Source organism: Nycticebus coucang, chromosome 18 (assembly GCF_027406575.1).
Source record: "Nycticebus coucang isolate mNycCou1 chromosome 18, mNycCou1.pri, whole genome shotgun sequence".
Lineage (NCBI taxonomy): Eukaryota > Metazoa > Chordata > Mammalia > Primates > Lorisidae > Nycticebus > Nycticebus coucang.
Window position 1 is genome coordinate 21,722,154 of NC_069797.1, and position 19,450 is coordinate 21,741,603.

Genomic DNA, 19,450 nt, shown 5'->3' on the forward strand with positions numbered 1-19,450 from the left:
TCAAGCAATCCTTCTGCCTCAGCCTCCTGACAGTAGCTAGGACTACAGGCACCCACCACAATGCCCAGCTAATTTATATATATATATATATATATATATATTTTTTTTTTTTTTTAGAGACAGTCTCATTGTGTCACCCTCGGTGGAGTGCCATGGCGTCACAGCTCGCAGCAACCTCCAGCTCTTGGGCTTAGGGGATTCTCTTGCCTCAGCCTCCTGAGTAGCTGAGACTACAGGTGCCCGCCACAATGCCTGGCTATATTTTTGTTGCAGTTTGGCTGGGGCCGAATTCAAACCTGCCACCTTCGGTATATGGGGCTGGTGCCCTACTCACTGAGCCACAGGCACCGCCTTAAGTTTTCTATTTTTAGTAGAGATGGGGTCTTGCTCTTGTTGGCTGGTCTCAAACTACTGAACTCAAGCAATCCTCTCACCTTAGCCTCCCAGACTGCTGGAAAACATTTATTTTCTTTCTTTCTTCCTGTTTTGTTTTTTTTTTTTTAGCAGTTTTTGGCTGGGGCTGGGTTTGAACCCACCACCTCCAGCATATGGGGCCAGTGCCCTAGCCCTTTGAGCCACAGGCGCTGCCCTCTTTTTTTTTTTTTTTTTTTTTTTTAATTTAAAGTCTTATTCTGGCACCCTGGGTAGAGTGCCATGGCATCTTAGTTCACAACAACCTCAAACTCTTGGGTCTTGCTCTTGCTCAGACTGGTCTGGAATTCAAGCAATCTACCTACCCTGTTTCCCCGAAAATAAGACATCCTCCGAAAATAAGACCTACTTACAGGAAAGATAAGACGTACCCTGAAAATAAGACCTAGTGCATCTTTGGGAGCACACCTTAAAATAAGACACCGTCTTATTTTCGGGAAAACAGGGTACTTCAGCCTCCCAGAGTGCCAGCATTACAGGTATGAGCCACCACTCCCAGCCTGAAAAGCACATTTTGTTGGTTTGTTTTTGTTTTTTGAGACAGAGTCTCACTTTGTTGCCCTGGATAGAGTGCTGTGGTGTTATAGCTCACAGCAACCTTAAACTTTTAGGCTCAAGCAATTCTTCTGCCTCGGCCTCCCAAGTAGCTGGGACTATAGGCACCCACCACAATGCCTGGCTATTTTTAAAGACAGGGTCTTGCTCAAGCTCAGGCTAGTCTCTAACACATGATCCACCTGCCTTGGCCTCTCAGAGTGCTGGGATTAGAGGCATAAGCCACCGCACCTGGCCTGGAAAGCACATTTTGAATACCAGAGTTAAGAATATGGGGTCTTGGGTGGCGCCTGTGGCTCAGTCAGTAAGGCGCCGGCCCCATATACCGAGGGTGGCGGGTTCAAACCCGGCCCCGGCTGAACTGCAACCAAAAAACAGCTGGGCGTTGTGGCGGGCGCCTGTAGTCCCAGCTACTTGGGAGGCTGAGGCAAGAGAATCACTTAAGCCCAGGAGTTGGAGGTTGCTGTGAGCTGTGTGATGCCATGGCACTCTACCGAGGGCCATAAAGTGAGACTCTGTCTCTATAAAAAAAAAAAAAAAAAAAAGAATATGGGGTCTTTGAGGGCTGTGCCTGTGGCTCAAGGAGTAGGGTGCCGGTCCCATATGCCAGAGGTGGCAGGTTCAAACCCAGCCCCGGCCAAAGACCAAAAAAAAAAAAAAAAAAAAAAGAATATGGGGTCTTTGAATCAGACTGGCACAGATGGAGTTAGAATAGCAACACTGCCTCTCTCTGTGTAATATCAGTCAAATGACTTAAAATCTTTTAGCCTCTTTATTCTTTTCTGTAAAATGGGAACTACAATTCAATACATACCTCACAGGGTTGTTTTAAAGATTAGAATTTTAAGACTCAGCACCGGTAGCTCAAGCAGCTAGGGTTCCAGCCACATACACCAGAGCTGGCGGGTTCAAGTCCAGCCCAGGCCCACCAAACAACAATGACAACTACAATCAAAAATAGCTGGGCATTGTGGCAGGTGCCTGTAGTCCCAGCTACTTGGGAGGCTGAGGGAAGAGAATTGCTTAAGCCCAAGAATTTGAGGTTGTTGTGAGATGTAACACCATGGCACTCTACCCAGGGCAAAAGATTGAGACTGTCTCAAAAAAAAAAAAAGATTGGAATTTTTATACATATAAAGTGGTAATTGAATTACCTTATAGCAAGTGCACAAAAATAGAAAAGAAAAAAAAAAAACCCAACCCCCGAATCCAATGCTTACATAGAACTTTCTTGGTACCAGATATACAGTTCTATTAACCTAGTGAATCCTAAAAATAGTACTAGACATAGCTGGGTCAGGTGGGTCATGCCTGTAATCCTAGCCTTCTGGGAGGCTGAGGTGGGTGGATTGCCTGAGTTCACAGGTTCGAGAACAGACTGAGCCAGGGCAACACCTCATCTCTAAAAATAGCCAGGTTTTGTGGTGGGGGCTTGTAGACCAGCTACTTGGGGAGGCTAAGGCATTGCATGAGCCCAAGAGTTTGAGGTTGCTGTGAGCTGTCCATGCATGGTACCCTACCAAGGGTGACAAAGGAAGACTCTGTCTCCAAAAAAAAAAAAAAAAATAGTACTTGGCCAGGTGCAGTGGCTCAGGCCTGTAATCCCAGCACTTGGGAGGCTGAGGCCAGTGGATTGCCTGAGTTCACAGGTTCGAGACCAACCTGAGCCAGAGCGAGACCCCACCTTTAAAAATAGCCGGGCATTGTGGCAGGCACCTGTAGTTCCAACTGCTTGGGAGGCTGAGGCAAGAAAATCACTTAAGCCCAAGAGTTTGAGGTTGCCGTGGGCTGTGACGCCATGGCACTCTACTAAGGGTGACATAGTGAGACTCTGTCTCAAAACAAAAAAAAGTATTAGGCAATAGGGACAATGACTGATCCTAATTCCAGTTGAGGAAACTGAGATACATAGAGATTAACCCTGTTAATACATTATACTGCCACCTAGAGAAATTTTGGTGGTTATTGTATTTCCCAGGGAAGTAGGAGCTTAAAGGACTAGTGGCCATCTGGAAAGTAATTGGAGGATGTTAGGAATGGGGAAAAGGAAAGGGAGAGTTGTCTAAGCTTAGATGTTTGTTGTTCAGATGAGTAAAAATTCCACGGATGAGAAGGTAAGACTCCAAAGAGAAAAAGTTCAGATTTCACTGGGTAGAGAGAAGCCAGCACCAAAGAGAGGCAGAGCTTGGTTGGAGGGAAAACTTGTGTGGGATTATTGCAGCGCAAACCATGATGGGCTTTTTTTTTTTTTTTTTTGAGACAGAGTCTCATTACATCACCCTCGGTAGAGTGCCATGGTGTCACAGCTCACGGCAACCTCAAACTCTTGGGCTTAAGTGATTCTCTTGCCTCAGCCTCCTAAGTAGCTGGGACCACAGGTACCTGCCACAATGCCCCGCTATTTTCTGGTTGCAGTTGTCATTGTTGTTTAGCTGACCCAGGCTGGACTCGAACCCACCAGCCTTGGTGCATGTGGCTGGCGCAATAATCACTGTGCTACAGGCACCAAGCCCATGATGGGTTTTAGTTAGTAGGAAAACCCTGCCTGGGTTAAGAGTAAAGAGGAAGAAACTGAACTAATGATAAAAAGGGCAGGGGTCTTTTCCCACCTTACCTGCATCTGGTGGCAGGTAGAAAACGAAGATGGCCAGGAGGGTGATGAGGATGCATGGGGCAATGACATTGACCAGGTAGAAGAGAGGCTTCCGGCGGATGATAAGGTAGAAGATGACTTCCTGATGCTGTCTTTCTCTTCCTTCCCTAGGATCCCCTGGAGGCTGGATAAGCCGAGAGGGCTTATGGATAATTTCCCATTGGCCATTCTCTGGGGGAAGGGAGAGCAGAAGAGGACACAGATGTAGAAGCTGTCCTAGTTAGTGCTAGGTGTGGCTTTCTCTGCCACATCCTAGACCTAAGGGGGCTGATGTACTAGCTGTGGACACTGGGCTGGCAGCCCATATTTAATAAACTTGGACAAGTCTCAGTTTCCATATTTATAAAATGTAGATCGTCATACCCATGTTGCTGACCATGTAGGGTTGTATTGGGCATTGCTGACAAAGCATATTTATTAGCCCATTGGAAACTGGAAATCATAGAGTCCATAAATGTGGGAACCAAGCCTACTCACCAATGAATGTCCCTTCGTGAATGTGAATTTCCTGTTGCTCTTGCCCATCAGGACCCAGGCCTGTCTGCAGGCTGACCTCAGAGCTGTCATAGCTGTAGGAACTGAACACCATAGTGCAGTTCTGCCAGTCAAAGGGGAAGTAGGTGACCTGGATGGAGGGGTTGGAGGAAAGTTACTAAAGTTGCCAGAAAACTGGCCAAGGCTTGTAGGTGACTTGGAGGAAGTCACAGGATACGGAACACCAGAGAGATAGGGATTACAGGGAAGTGGGGTCACAGAAGAATTGGAAGGGTGTTAAGAGATGTCATTGGGAAATGGAGGGGTGTTACTGGGGAAGACTGGGGGCCAAAGAGAAGATGACACAACAGAAAATCAGGAGGGCAAAAGAGAGATGACAGTTGTGGGGTATAATGAAGGGAGGAAGGGAGTCGCTCGGGAGTCATGCTGTCTAATGAGAGGGAGGGTTTCTAGGAGTTTCTTCAGCTTCCCATACGGAGCCAGGTAACCTGGATGCTGCAGCTGCTGCGATAGATGCCGGGGGGTTGCCAGCGAACGGAGCCGTTTGAGGACACCACGACGTTAATGTATAGAGCGACGTCAAAATTTCCATCATTGCTGCAGGGAATGGATTCTCTTATCTGGGATCTGAACCCGGCCTCCGGAGCCACTGCCACACCTCCCAGACTTGGGAAAATCATACTTGTTCAGCAGCACCACGTCAGGTAGCCACACAGATTCTGCGGTGATGCGGAGCAAATCGATGCCGTCGTACTCTGCAGGGTCCCAACTCAGTCTGTAGTCAGTCCACTCCTAGAGAAGCAGAGGCTGAGGGCCTGGCCTGGGGCTGCAAGCCAGGAGAGGGCTTGGGATGTCCGAAGGAAGCTTAGGAAGGGAGTAGTACGAGAGAGCCGAGCAGAGCTGGCAAGGGGCGGGGTTCTAGCTGCCTCCGCCTTTACTGCTGTGATCTGTAGAGGCCGATTTCCCTTACCTCGCCCTGGGCCCCAATTTTTTTTTACTCTGAAAAAATGAGGGCTTTGCACTAGCCAGCCTCTAAATCAGTGGCTTTCAAACTACAATTTGTGACCCGTTAGTGGATAGGGAATCAAATTAGTGGCCCCAAACCAGTGTTGAAACAAATTAGAAAGAAAAATGCACGGGAACAACTTTCATAGTGAGGATAGATATTGTTTTCTCAAGCTTCTGTTTCAGTTATAAATGTGTTTTCTGAGGTTGTGATGTTAAAACACAATCTTAGTGGGCCAGATATTAGAGGAAATTATAAAGGCACCGGGACACCCTTTCGAACACTTCGATACTTCCATACCAGGTTTAAGTACACCTTTGTGCTCATCTCTTCATCCTTCTCGTTCTAGATGGGAAAAATAGGAATAGAGGTGAAGTAGGGTGGAGAGGACAGAGGGGCCGCAACCTCTCCCGGTAAACTCGCTCCCTTTTTCTGTTTCCCCACCTTCTTGGGTCCAAGTCCTACCTCCCAGAAGCTACGTTAGTTTAAACCCCGCCTTTATTTCAGAAACACCTCTTCCTGCAGTCTACACTTCCAGCCTATCTACCAGCTCGGTCTCGGCCCAGTCCCCTAGCTCCGCTCTGACCCCGCCCACATTTTATAAGCCACCTAGCCCAGACTCTCCGCCCACTGCTGTTTAGAGACCTTGTTGAGCACCAAGTTCTGCCTTTTACCGCCACATAACCTTATGTGGGCCCACCTCAAGGTCCACACCTCCAACGGCAGTGCCAGTCCATCGGCACTTCTAGATCGGCCCACAGGCCAATTTGTCACTCTACTTGACTGTACCCCACGCCTGACCAACAGCCATGCCCACAGTTTTGTCTATTGGTGAGATTTGGACCCTTCGCTAAAGGTTCGTTGGTCTCTCAGCTTGACTTGGCCCCAGTCTATCCATTTGTCCCGCCTTGCCCAAAGCCACGCCCCCAGCCGGTGGGCCGGCCTTATGTCAACCTCGCTCACCAGGCTGATGAGTTGCGCCAGGCTGAGACCAATGCTGACTCCGACGCGGTCTCCCACCTCCCGCGCCGGCCTCACGGAGCTATCATACCCGGAGAAAAGTTTCTCGCGGAGTCGGCCCTCGGTTTCTGAGCCGCGTACACCTGGGGAAAGGTAACATTAAATGAAGCCCTCGTGCCCGGCCACGACTGATGCCCCCATCACTGTCTCTTCAGATCCCACACTTACTTGGGGCTAGTGGTGTTCCCAGAGCCCCCAGCAGTAGCAGCAGCAGCGCCCCTGGGGTCATATCCTGGCTGTGTCGCTTAGTGAGTTCACTCAGGAAGCTGCCGGGACCGCCAGCACAGGGGAAGTGACCAGGCGCCCAGGAATGTGCACCTGTTGTTGGGGGGCAGCTGCCAGCCCACCCGCCCCGCCCCCGAACTTGATCCCGCCCCGAGCAACCGCTAAAGCCTGCCACCCACAGATGACAGACAATATTTCAGTTTTATAAATCGTCTTTAATTGAGAAAGCGTGCAGTGAAGACTAAGTCTCCTGGGAGTTGAGCCCGGAGATGGGTGGAGCCTGAGCGGGGTTTGTGTGGGTGGAAGGTGTATCTACTTGTCTTGCAACAAGTTAGAAGTAAAACAGCCTGAGGAAAAGTGCCCTTCAAGACCCAGCCACTACCGTAAGGCTTCCACATTCTATCCTGCACAAGCCTGAGGCTACTCAGTCTCCCTCCTAGGAGAACGGGAGATTTCAGGTCTTTCCAGGCCTGCCCCTAGCTCCCCATGTCTTTCAGGGAAAAATCTAGACAGGTCCTTTTTGGGTACCTAAAATTTAGCTGAGGTGAAAAGCAAATTTTATTCACTTAGAAGCTCTGGGGGTGTATTAGGTCTTGAACCCAAGAGGCCCTCACCCTCCTTGGACTGAGCTATAGGGGAGAAGGGTGAGACTTATTACTGAATTGGAATCTCCTCACTGAGAGGGTCAAGGCTGTATCCTATTTGTCCTTTTTATTCTAAGATCCATTATCCTAAAAACCTCAGCTTTAAAGGGAACCTGGAAAGAATTCCCGCTGAGGTTGCTAAGTATTCATGTCCTCCCAACTAGGAAACAGGTTCAATCATGCCATGGTTTTGGCCCCTTCCCCATCTCAGCTTCCCTACTATAAGCCTTCCAAAATTCTGCTCTTTTCCAGACTCTATTTCTCTGGCAGGACCCCAGCTGGGTTAAAGGAACTAGAAACAACATGTATAAATAAGGTTAGCACTCTACTGATTTTTAGAAAATTATCTAGGAAAAATAAGAAGTGGTTTTTGATTCATCCAGAATTTAGTTCTTAATGAATCATAGCTAAGACCTTTCCAGAGCTCATCCTTAATAGGTTATCATGTGAGAAGGTGGATCTTGAACTTGCTCTAGAGTAATATGGCTATATAGGCCCTAGTTCCATCCTGAGAAGAAGCACTGAAAGTCATGGTCTATATCTTACAGCTGGAATTGAGGAGAAATTATGGCTCCATAAAAGTCTAGAATACCGGGCGGCGCCTGTGGCTCAGTGAGTAGGGCGCTGGCCCCATATGCCGAGGGTGGAGGGTTCAAACCCAGCCCCGGCCAAACTGCAACAAAAAAAAAAAAAAAAAAAAAAATAGCTGGGCGTTGTGGTGGGCGCCTGTAGTCTCAGCTGCTTGGGAGGCTGAGGCAAGAGAATCGTGTAAGCCCAAGAGTTAAAGGTTGCTGTGAGCCGTGTGGCGACGGCATTCTACCCGAGGGCGGTACAGTGAGACTCTGTCTCTACAAAAAAAAAAAAAAAAAAAAGTCTAGAATACCATACTCTAAAACTGGGTATCACTAGAATAAGAAAATTAAACCCCTGTAGTCCCAGCTACTCGGGAGGCTGAGGCAAGAGAATCGCTTCAGCCCAGGAGTTGGAGGTTGCTGTGAGCCGTGTGACACCACGGCACTCTACCGAGGGCGATAAAGTGAGACTCTGTCTCTACAAAAAAAAAAAAAAAGAAAATTAAACCTCTGATGATTGCGCGGCACCTGTGGCTCAGCGGGTAGGGCGCCGGTCCCATATGCCGGAGGTGGCGGGTTCAAACCCAGCCCCGCCCAAATTAAAAAAAAAAAAAAGAAAATTAAAACTCTGATGATCTGAGACTAGTCCTCAGTCAGGCTAAGGCCAACAGCTAGATGAGGCTCAAATCCATCATCTCTAAAAAAACCAGGAGTCTTATCAGTCAAGAATAGAAGCTGATGGATCCAGTCTGGCAGCATGCCTGGCTTCCAAGACAGAGCCCTAGTGCAGAAATGGCTCTGGCTGGGTAGTCTGGTGTTCCACAACTTGTTCAGACCAAGGTAGAAGGAGAGTATGGAAAGAAGAAAACTAGTCCTGCGGCGCCTGTGGCTCAGTGAGCAGGGCGCCGGCCCCATATACCGAGGGTGGCAGGTTCAAACCCAGCCCCGGCCAAACTGCAACAAAAAATAAATAAATAAATTTGGGCGGCACCTGTGGCTCAGTCAGTAAGGCGCCGGGCCCATATACCAAGGGTGGCGGGTTCAAACCCAGCCCTGGCAGAACTGCAACAAAAAAATAGCCGGGCGTTGTGGCGGGCGCCTGTAGTCCCAGCTACTCGGGAGGCTGAGGCAAGAGAATTGCTTAAGCCCAGGAGTTGGAGGTTGCTGTGAGCTGTATGATGCCAGGGCACTCTACCCAGGGCCATAAAGTGAAACTCTGTCTCTACAAAAAAAAAAAAAAAAGAAGAAAACTAGTCCTGAGCTCCAGTGGACCCACTAATCTGTGGCTCAGTGGCAATAGAAAGGAGCAGAAGGCTCAGCGCCTGTGGCTCAAGCGGCTAAGGCGCCAGCCACATACACCTGAGTTGGTGGGTTCATATCCAGCCTCGGCCAGCCAAACAACAATGACAGCTGCAACCAAAAAATTCTTCTATGCTATTGTGGCAGGCGCTTGTAGTCCCAGCTACTTGGGAGGCGGAGGCAGGAGAATCGCTTGAGCCCAGGAGTTGGAGGTTGCTGTGAGCTGTGTTGCCACAGCACTCTACCCCAGGGGACAGCTTGAGGCTCTGTCTCAAAAAAAAAGAAAGAAAGAAAGGAGCAGAAGACTCTAGGAAATGGCTTACCCAGAATTGAGGAATGTTTATGCCCTGTCAGTTTGGAAACCCCTACCACCATCTTAGGAAAAGGCTTTGGGAGTGTGTGAGTGTGGATAGAAAGAGGAAGTGATCAGCCAGGATCATTTTCAGACATACCCCTTTTTGACCCCCTCTTGGGCCCAAGGATCTAATGGTCTCAGCAGCCCTAGAAGTGAAAATCCGCTCCTAGGCCCCTTTATGGTAGAGCACCTGGTGGGACATAGCTGCTCAGGGCACCTGTGTGGCAGCAGGGGTGACAGCAGAACTGGGAGACAGGCTGTGGTGGTGGCTGGCTCACTGGGAATGCAAGGAGCCTCCAATCCAGGGACATTTCAGGGGGCAGGGGGACTGGAAGGAGAGGTCTCAGGGACACTGTGGAGAGAAGGTTCCCGGTACATGGCCACTGTGAAGAGGAGAAAAAAGAAGGGCAGGGAAAGAGAGTTAGCACAAAGAGACCCAGGAAGAACCTATGCTCTGAAAGGGTTCCATTCCCCTATACTCACCCTCTAGGAACCCCAACCCAATGCAGGACTGCTCCCCAAGCTCCCAAAGGCCAAAGCCTTCCTGGCTTGACCTGTAATAACAGTGTCCTCTTAATACTTGTAGCCTGAGCTATGTGTCCCTAAATGTCTATGTAAAGGTCGATATCCACCCACATGGCCCTTAATTTTTTTAGTCTATACCCACCCTCCAGGAGCTCGGGCACAAAGTGGGCAGCTGCCTTGGTCTTCTTGACTCGGTTTCCCTTCATGACCTGGCCCTCCTTGTCCATACCTAGGTACCAGGCCCGGCCAGAATGGCACTGGCGGTAGAGAGCAGAGGCATACAGGACATAGTAATTCTCAAAGACGCATTCCTTAAAGCGACACTCAGCTGTGAAATGTGGCTAAAGAGACAAAGACACAGAAAGGCACACACAGACAAAGAGACAAAAAGACACATCACTGGGCAGAAGAGAGCCCTTAGAAAGTATAAGCCAGGACATGTCCAAACATTTTTAGAGAGAGGGAGAGGGCAACTTCTAAGTCTATGCAGTAACAGGGAGCAAAAGGAGGACAAGAGTCTGGTGGGCCCCTGAGGATTAAGAATTAGACTTCTTGGAATAAGAAGATTCCTTCTCTAGCCGGGCGTTATGGCGGGTGCCTGTAGTCCCAGCTACTCGGGAGGCTGAGGCAGGAGAATCGCCTAAGCCCAGGAGTTGGAGGTTGCTGTGAGCTGTGTGACGCCACGGCAGGCACTCTACCGAGGGCAATAAAGTGAAACTCTGTCTCTCCAAAAAAAAAAAAAGAAGAAGATTCCTTCTCTCCATTCTACTCCCAACTTCTCACCATCTCCTATCTGGAACAACTCCAAAGAAGTAAGTAATAACAAAGTCTGGAGGAGGTGGGATGAGAAGCAGGAGTCCTAAAAGGCAGTAAGAGTTGGGACACTCAGAGAGCTTGGGGGTATGTGGGGGGCTGTGTGAGGAGTCAGGATTGGAGAGATCCTGGAGAAAGTGCTTTAGTGTGGGCAGTGATGCCAGGCCATCAGCAAAAGCTGGAGGGAGAAAGGAGAGAGTCCTGGTCTGCAAAAAACGTCTGTAGTTGAGGAAGGAACAAACTTCCTTAAGGAACAAGTAGAGGAAAAGGAGTCCCCAGTACCCCAGGCCACTCAGCCTTATTGTCTCACCGAGCTGTAGAGTAGCCCCTCAGCATTCATGGCCATGTAGTGACCCAGCTTGGCACTCTGTATAGTGACGACACGGAGCCCCACAGGGATCAAGTTGAAGTGGGCTGGAGGTGGAGAGAAGGGACATCAGTACTCAAGTGGCTAATGTGCATCTGAGCTCCCCCCATCCCAGTTCCACTTCTCCTCTAGGGGATCAGGAAGACACAATGACAACAGAACCTGAAGAGGAAAAGGATTGTCAGCTCCTGTCCCCAGTTTTCCCCTTTCCACCCGGCAGCTGGATTCCCATCTCACTGAAGGAGCTGGTGTCCTCAGGGGTGCCCTGGATGCTCCCATCCGGATTCGCCTGGAGGTAGAAACCCTGGCGGCAGAACAGCTTGGTGAGGATGCCTTTTAGCTGAGGCTCTGGAGAGAGAAAAATTCATCTCTGAAAAATGACATCTCTGTTCCCAGAAACATTCCTACATTGGGAGGGATCAGAGGAAAGAAAGAAGGAAAATAAACAGAAGGAAGAGGGTCCTAGAGTCCCAGCTCTCTTACCCTCCAGCAAACTCTCCCACCTCTCTGACTCTCAGGGAAGCTGGGGTGTGAGTCGCCTTAGTTTCCTCTAACCACCAGCTTTTAGTTTAATTTATTGAAATTTATTTAAATGGCTTAATTCCTACCCTACAGCTCAAGCGGGGGGGAGGCGGGGGGGGGGAGAAAGAGGGAGGAGGAAGGAAAGAGATACATCAGAAGGCAGCAGAGAAGAGGGAGATAGGGCTACTGAAGCAGCAGTGTGTTTGCCAGTGTGTGTAGGGTGGTGGTGGCAAGTGGACCACAGGGTAGGGGCTCTCCCTCGTGAGTGGGGGTGGGATAGAGCTTGACGCTGACTCAGCACCTGCTGCTACTGCGGCTGCCGCTTGCTTGGCACGGGCCTTGCTTTGGCCCAGCGCCGGCCTGTCTGACACTGACCCATCTGTCTGTCAGTCTGCTGGCTCGCGGGGGTCCCCGTCCTCCCTAAGGCTCAGTCTCTCCCCTTCAGCCAGGTAACCCGCCTGGGATGGGGGGACATTCGGTACTTTTTGAAGGAAATGGGGGAAGGGGACTGAGGAGGTGGAGAAGCAGGCTGAGTCACGTGGGGACCGGTCCCACTCTGAAGGTGGGCTGCAGACTGTACCACTGCAGATGGGGAGGGGCGAAGGGCGCGAGGGGGTACTCCTAGGGGAGCTGGGAGTCAGCGGGAGCAGGGTCAGAGGGACTGCCTGACTGTAACACCTGTACAGGGACCACACGTTAACGTTCACAACTCCCTTCCCCACACTGCTTGCTCTCTGCCGACTTCTTTGTCTCCCCTCATAGGTGGTACGACCTCCAAGTCTCCGCGCCCATCTCTAGCGGTGAACTGTGTCTTGAGTTCCTCTCCGCTTAGGATCCCCTGATCCCGTGGGTCCCAAATTTGGAGTAGCGCAGGGGTAATGGGAGTGGGTGCCCAGTTCCCTTCTTGAAGCGCAGTTCGTGGGAGGAGGGCGCATAGAGGGCTGCCTGGCGAGGTAGCTGCAAGGACACCCGAGGGAGAGATGGGGAGATTGGCTCTGAGCCAGGAGTGCTAGACCAGGAGGAACCGAGCCAAGTCGTGGAGAAGCAAGAGAATGGGGGCGGGGGCGGGGCGGCTGGAGCGGCAGAAGCCTTCGGGGTGACCCCAGCGTCCGGAGCCCCCAGGCCCTTCCGCTCCAGATTGAAAGAATCGCGAGAGCCGGCACGTAGGCGAGGACGGTGGGGGTGGGGATTCCTGTGTAGAGGGAGGCGGGCAGGAACTGCGAAGCTTCAGGGAGCCAGACTTAGCCCCTCAAGCCTTCCCCTTGCCCTCGAAAGCAAGGAGACAAAAGAGAAGGGGAACTGAGACACAGTCTGCCAGGGACTTTGTGGTCCTGGCTCACCCCTTCCACTTTCGGGGAGTCCTTCAGCCAGGCTTTAGAGTCCCATCCCTAGCCTCACCCTCCCAGAGAGACCACTTTTCTGGAGACCCCGCCCCAGCCGCACTCACCCGGGCAGCGGTCCGGCCGCTTGGGCCGCCCCCCGCACAGTCGCACCTTGGACAGCAGGATGAGGAGCTGCTTCTGGCAAAGAGACTTGGTGCCGCGGGGACACTGGCGCCGCTGCGCCGACACTGGCCGGCTGCCCCCGGGCTCGCGGACCTCCCGCTTCTGCCGGATCAGGCTACTGGCCAGCGCCGCCATGGTGCCCCAGGAGGAAACACCCTCAAACCGGCACGCGCCCGGAGCGCGCTGGGCTCCCCCAGGGGAGCCCGCTCACCAGGACATGGCTCTGGACGCTCAGGCTCGGACTCACTGCCCCACCCACAGGACCTGGGGATAAGCCCGACTCCCCTCCACCCAATCCCCCACCCTTGGGACCTGTGCTAGCTCCACTGGATCCTGCAGCCAATGCCCTCTTTAATTGACCCCACCTTTGAATTTTGCTCCCTATGAAAACTACCCCCCTTCCCTCCTCTCCAGGATCTCTGTCTGAAAGCCAAGACCCCCCCAAATTTTCAAGGCAGGCTTCCAATATCTTCAGGCACCTTCCCACTCTATTTTAGGGCACACTCCTGCCAAATCCACTCTTGTAATCTAAAGAGTGTGGGACCTTAGCTTAGGGGATTATAGGTTACCCCACCCCTACTGGGGCACTGCCAGTGTCAGAGAGAAACCCAGTCTAGGTGTATTTTCCTTTGCTGCTCTCTAAATAGAGATGATCCCCTACTTTTCCCCACTGAACCTCCCCATGATATGTCTCAGAATATCTAGGTTGTCCAGGTTCAATGAGAAGGAATTCCCAGCTCCTTTGGCTGGACAACTTTTTCACCAAGTCACCCCTGTTCCTAGCAGGACAAGGTTCCAGTTGCTGAGACCCTTTTCTCACCTGGTCACCCTTCACACCTTTTGAAGTCACTTCCAAATCCGCCCTTCCTAGTGGATACACCAGGTAGTTGTCTGGAGGGCCCTCTATCACCTCGAAATAAGGAACTTTTTTTTTTTAATGTCCCTTAAATTTCCTAGGGGGGGGACAACTGGTGCTGTAAGATATCACGTCCTTCAATCTAACCAGCCCCCCAAGAAAGGAATGCATCCACGTCACCAGTCCCCAAATGTGAGCAAGCTCCCCTACAAGTCAGAGCGCATCGAGATTCCTGCGACAGGGCTTCCTCCACCTCCCCGGAACTGCCTACAGCACCCCTTCTTTTTTTCCCCGACGCCCCTCAACCTGTCCTGTCCTGTTGATCCGGCGACGGGTGGCGCTGGCTCTGGCTCCAGGTTCCACCCTCCCTGTCTCCCTCAAGCAGAGCTTTTCCCCAACGCCCGGCGATGCGTCCCGGACTGTCGGGAAGGAGTGTCTGCAGAGCGGGGCCCGGGTCCGGCGAAGTCAGAGCACTGGGCCTGGAGGTTGGATCAGGCAGAGCGCGGCGGCGGCGGCGGCAGCGGCAGCGGGAAGCTGAGGCGGCGGCGGCGGCGACAGCAGCTTCCCCTCCTCCGAGAGCCGGCCCGGGGGCGGGGCAGGGGGCGGAGACGCTGGGAAAGAGGAGGGTGAAGCTGGGCATGAGGAACCCTGGGGTTCCTAGGAAGTAGGGAGTGGGGATTGTGTTTTAGAAGCAGTTGGCGCTGAGGCAAGGCCGCACGTCTCGGGGTTCAGAGAAGGGACATGGAGGCCTCCTAAATGGAACCCTGGATGAAGAGGAGAGGTTGGGGTTAAGATAGATGGAATGGTGGACACCCGGAGAATAGAGAGAGGGACCCTACTGCCTGGGATGGAAGTGAGGACAGAACTGGATAAGGAAATTGGAGGGAAGCACTGAAGAGATGGGGGAGGGATGGTGAGATCCAGCCAAGGGAATCCAACCTTCTAAATATCTGTTTTGGGGTTTTTTTGTTTGTTTGTTTGTTTGAGACAGAGCCTCGAGCTGTTGCTCTGGGTAGAGTGCCATGACATCACAGCTCACAGCAACCTCCAACTCTTGGGCTTAAGCGATTCTCTTGCCTCAGCCTCCCAAGTAGCTGGGACTACAGGCGTCTGCCACAACGCCCGGCTATTTTTCGGTTGTAGTTGTTATTGTTTGGCAGGCCTGGGCTGGATTTGAATCCACCATCTCTGGTGTATGTGGCTGGCGCCTTAGCCACTTGACCTACAAGGCGCTGAGCTGATATCTCTGCTTTTGTATGAGCTAAATTGGTAAGTCCCTGGTCTTCATAACTTTCCAAGTTTTATCAGCAAATATAATCCATCTCTATTGACTCCTGGTAGAAAAAAACAAAAGAAAATGGGGAGAGATGGTTGCTGGAAGCTACCCCCGATGGGAGGAGTGCTGGCCACAGTTTCGGAGAGTGGAGAAGTCAGATGGGGTAGGCCTGTAGCGTGGGCGCAGCGGGGTAACGGGAAGGAAACGAGAGGGCCTTCTAGAAAGAGGATTTGGGGCCCAGGGCACACAGGCTGCCCTCCAGGCGAAGGGCAAGCAATCCCCTCAATGTTCAGCTTGCCAACACAAGCACTGTACACGCTGTTAGGAGCAGGATCTTTAATGGGCCTCGGTGCCCACGCCCGCTAAGCCTCCCCCCTTGCGTGCAACCTTGGCCTCCTCTACAGCGGTACGCAGAGCCCGGGCAGGGTCCCCGCGGAGCCGGGCCAACTCCCCGAGCAGCATAGCGGAGCCGTCCCCCGCACGGAGCTTTCGGCCACTCAGAAAATAGTGAGGCATTGTCCCGGCCTCGAGCACACGGCCCAGCTCGTCTAGCAGCCCGAGGCAGCAGGCTCCTGCATTTTCTGATCGCGCTAGGTAGAGCGCGGGCAGCCGCTCGCACGCCCAGTACAACAATGTCCGCAGAAGGTAGGGCGCCGCCGTCCGGGTTCCAGCCACCAGTGGGCGCAGTAGCGCCTGAGCCGCCGCATGAGCCTGCAAAAGGGGGGCGGGTATGCGCGCCTTGAGCGCCAGCTCCTGGCGAGCGAAGCACAGCAGCCAGCAGGAGGTGTCTGGCCGCTCAGTGCTGCCGCCCGGCACCAGGTAGAAGGAAGCCGATTCTGGGGCCAGCGGACCAACCCATGAGTGGCTACGAGCCCCTTCGGGCCAGCCAGCCACGGACACCACTGGGATCAGATCGAAGAGCAAGACGTGGCGCGGAGGCCCAGGTGTAGCCAGGAGGACGGTGGTGAAACCCGCGTGGCGAGCTGCGTGTACCAAGCGCGGAGCGCCAGGGACAGGGATCAGCGACTCTGCAACTGCGGCCAGCGTAGCAAAGAACCAGGAAGCTACCTGGGCGGGACACAAAGTGGGCCACGCCTCCCAAGCTTCCGCAGAGTTTGGGACCCGGCTTCCGACTGGAGCCTTGGTGACGTCACTACTTAGTTTTTTCAGCGGGTCCGGAGAAACAAGGTCGGTGACGTCATGTTGAGGCAACTCGGACTCTGAAACGTCATGAAGTGATTTTTCCAAAGATACTGGCGGCTCATGCCCAGTGACGTAGCCATGCAGCTGGTCCGCCGAGATTTGCCAGTCTTTGGTACTTTCTTCACTCTCGATTCGGTGAATCAAATTATGTCCTCCTGAAATTGGAGGTCCTAGGCAATCCTGCCACGTTTCTCGGACGGAGTTTCCACACACTAGGTCTGGAAGGCGGAGCCATGCGTAAGAAGATTCCAAGTCCAGTTGCAGCTCTTGCTCAGTGCGGTCCAGCGAAAACACGGGCACTAGGAGTGTGAAGCCAGCATCGTAATGAGGTCCCCGGGCGTAGGGACCCAGGGGTGCGTGCCCCAGATCCAGGGAGCCCTCGCGAATCCCACCACGAAGAAGCAAGAGCTCTGCCTGGGGAGGAAAACGGGGGTCCCGGCGGTGAACTAGACCTAAAGGAAAAGAGGAGTTCGTGAGGGCGTCGCCTAAAACTGGGGCAGCGGCGTGGTAAGGCTGAGATCAGTTAAGTTCCCAAAGGCAAGAAGGGCTATTTACCAAGCAAAGAGAAGACAAAGTCCTTGGCCCGAAGAAGGTCTGCCACCGGCTTGGGCCCGTCACTCCAGCTCTCCTGCACACCCAGCTCCTGAATCAGCTGGGTCAGTTCCTGAAGCTGAGCCCCAGAGCAAAAGTCGATGTCCGTGAGCGGTCGAGCTGGGGCCGGAGGTGGCGGGCCCCACCAGGGGGCACTTCCCCAGACCGCGGAGGCCATGCAGCTCTATCGTTTTGGGCTAGGGAAAACACAGAAGGAAGGTGGCCTAAATGGGCCTTTCGTTTGCAGCCAAAAAGTAGCCCCGGTATTCTTTTACAAGGCTGAGCGAATGCCTCTGACACAATCCACAAGTGGGCCTACAGATGATGGGTTCTAAATTTAGTCTTTAAAATGAACAAATTAATCCCTCCTCTAACCTTGCCTTTTTCTAATATGCAGGTTCCCTGCCCCTGGGAACCGGCTCACCTGACTGAGCAGGTAATAAGTAGCTGTTGGGCCCCTCCTAAGAAATACACTAGAGTCCTTGCCACCGCCCCTTGTCTATCTCCTCTTACCTCTTTTTCGGAAGAGGATTAACAGTCTGCGGCTCTCCGGTAGGGGTAGCTGCAAGAGTGGGGAACAGAAAGGATAGGACCTTTCAACAGGTAACTTTTTCCTGATGCCTAATGGCCACGCCCCTAAATTTTGGACCTTGTCCCTTTCTGGAGGCTGTAGGAATGGCTCCGGCCGGATCCCTCCTCCTGTCGGAGTTCAGTCACTTCTTTCGTCGTGCTGAGATCTCGCGTTATCCTGGGAATTGTAGTTTGTTTCCCGCGCTACCAGGGAGTTGGAGCCACGCCGCCACATCCTTTCCGCTTCCGCTGAAGTAGTGCCTGATGGAAGTTGTAGTTTCTCTGGAGAGAAACTATTCTGTCTTTTCAAATCCAGCTCAACCCCATACATACATTCTTAGGTTTGGAGTAGAGGCGTAACAGCATGGATCTGAATAGCAAACAATAATGAGGGGCACAATATAGGACCTGGGAGAGATGAGGCCTCAGCATCCCATGTGTGAGTACAGGAGCCCTGGTCACTTAGATTTAGCAAGGTTCCTCTGTTCAATTACTTCATTTTTAAATTTTTTTTTTTTTTTGAGACAGAGTCTCACTTGTCGCCCTCAGTAGAGTTCTGTGGCATCACAGCTCACAGCAACCTCAAATTCTTGGGCTCAAGCAATTCTCTTGTCTCAGCCTCTCAAGTAGCTGGGACTACAGGCGTCTGCCACAACGCCCGGCTATTTTTAGAGACGAGGTCTTGCTCTTGCTCAGGCGAGTCTGGAACCTGTGAGCTCAGGCAACCCACCTGCCTCAGCCTCCCAGAGTGCTAGGATTATAGACGTGAGCCACCACACCCAGCCCTACAACTTCATTTTGAGAATGAGGATTGCACCCTTATAAGGTTGTACATGACTTGCCCAAGGTGAGACATACGCTAGGGAAGTATTGGAAACAGTTACACTGGCTGGATGGAGAAGAATCTTCTTGGAATCCATGGTGGTAGTATTAAGCAGCAACAGTCAGACCTTCAGAAATGAACATCTGACTTATGCAAGTGATGCACCTATTATCGATGCCCACATTAGGTCACCCTGACCTGAGATGTGGCAGGGAAACCACTTTGGAATCTCAATGTTTATATGTGTACACAGAAGAATTATCAAGGCTAAAAGTCAAGTCCAGAAGTAACTACGAATTGGGCTAGGGTAGGGCAATGGGAAATACCAAGGACAGGAAATTGCTTTCAGTAACTTCTGCTATTAGAGACTAGAACACAGCTGTAATGCCAAATGGAACCAGGAACCTGGATAATGGAACATAGGAGATAGGAAACCAGCAGGTTCACAGATCAGACCAATCCAGCACGGGGTCAGGACTTCCTACATTCCTCTGCCTGTCTGTCTCCAGAATGGGGTAAGCCTAGTCTATAGCCAAGTGGATTAAGCAGGAACACCTAGAAAAATTGGAGACCTATTAAGGAAGAGACTCCTGAAATCCAGAGCTCAATTTTCAGAGCCCAGACCAGGCGTTCCTAGTCACTGACAGTTTTTCCCCCTCAGCGACAAGGGTTGTGTCTTGTTCCACTCCCAGGGAACTGAGAGTGCCAAACTACAGCCTAGAATTAGAGATGTACTTGGTTTCCATACATACATATATACATCTGGTTGCAACTGAAGAGGTCAGGTCAATAGAACTAGAGATTGGGCTTTTTCTCATGGTCTCAGATAAGCCGGCATCAAGCATCCCTACTTCTTACCTCCTCCCCAGAGGGTGGCTTCTGATCCACTCTTAAAAAGAACTAAGTTCTCTAGACCCTGTGAAAGCTTTGAAGATGTTCAGAATGGGTGACAAGGGAAAAAAAGGTTTCTTAAACTCTCAAGCATTCCTCTCTAATAGGATTTTTGTGATGATGGGAATGTCCTAAATTGTTGCTGTCCTGTCCAGTACAGTAGCCACTAGCCACATGTGGCTATTGAGCACTTGAAATGTTGCTAATGAGACTAAAACAATTTTGCATTTTATTTTAATTGCAGTTTACATT

The 19,450-nt window shown here is 51.7% G+C and overlaps 3 protein-coding genes across 7 annotated transcripts in view; all 3 read right to left on the bottom strand.

Moving 5' to 3' along the window:
• Window positions 1–6,524, bottom strand: part of CHRNB1 (cholinergic receptor nicotinic beta 1 subunit) — a 12,771-nt gene extending 6,247 nt beyond the window's left edge. The window contains exons 1-7 of one of the 2 annotated variants that reach the window (XM_053567953.1): window positions 6,330–6,524; window positions 6,105–6,244; window positions 5,442–5,486; window positions 4,818–4,927; window positions 4,624–4,732; window positions 4,118–4,265; window positions 3,602–3,811 (exon numbers count right to left, since the gene is read on the bottom strand). In XM_053567953.1, the coding sequence (XP_053423928.1) occupies window positions 3,602–3,811; window positions 4,118–4,265; window positions 4,624–4,732; window positions 4,818–4,927; window positions 5,442–5,486; window positions 6,105–6,244; window positions 6,330–6,390 (823 nt within the window). In that variant the 5' untranslated portion in view covers window positions 6,391–6,524. Of the gene's footprint in view, window positions 1–3,601; window positions 3,812–4,117; window positions 4,266–4,623; window positions 4,733–4,817; window positions 4,928–5,441; window positions 5,487–5,841; window positions 6,057–6,104; window positions 6,245–6,329 lie in introns of those variants that run through there. The other variant, XM_053567954.1, reaches the window with a different exon arrangement.
• Window positions 6,525–8,203: 1,679 nt separating this feature from the next.
• Window positions 8,204–13,123, bottom strand: FGF11 (fibroblast growth factor 11). 4 transcript variants are annotated; one of them, XM_053567958.1, is made up of 6 exons: window positions 12,931–13,123; window positions 11,199–11,309; window positions 10,905–11,008; window positions 9,924–10,122; window positions 9,740–9,810; window positions 9,501–9,639 (listed from the first exon to the last, which is right to left on the bottom strand). In XM_053567958.1, exons 1-5 carry the CDS (start codon window positions 13,121–13,123, stop codon window positions 9,743–9,745), a joined length of 675 nt encoding a protein of 224 aa, XP_053423933.1. In that variant the 3' UTR covers window positions 9,501–9,639; window positions 9,740–9,742. The 4 variants fall into 4 exon arrangements, with proteins under 4 accessions (XP_053423932.1, XP_053423934.1, XP_053423935.1 ...); XM_053567957.1 differs by lacking the exon at window positions 9,740–9,810 and having other exon boundaries at window positions 8,204–9,639; XM_053567960.1 differs by lacking the exon at window positions 9,740–9,810 and having other exon boundaries at window positions 9,419–9,639; window positions 9,924–10,038.
• Window positions 13,124–15,442: 2,319 nt separating this feature from the next.
• Window positions 15,443–17,568, bottom strand: TMEM102 (transmembrane protein 102). The gene is made up of 3 exons (XM_053567951.1): window positions 17,428–17,568; window positions 16,879–17,111; window positions 15,443–16,775 (listed from the first exon to the last, which is right to left on the bottom strand). Exons 2-3 carry the CDS (start codon window positions 17,090–17,092, stop codon window positions 15,457–15,459), a joined length of 1,533 nt encoding a protein of 510 aa, XP_053423926.1. The 5' UTR covers window positions 17,093–17,111; window positions 17,428–17,568; the 3' UTR covers window positions 15,443–15,456.
• Window positions 17,569–19,450: the final 1,882 nt, after the last annotated feature.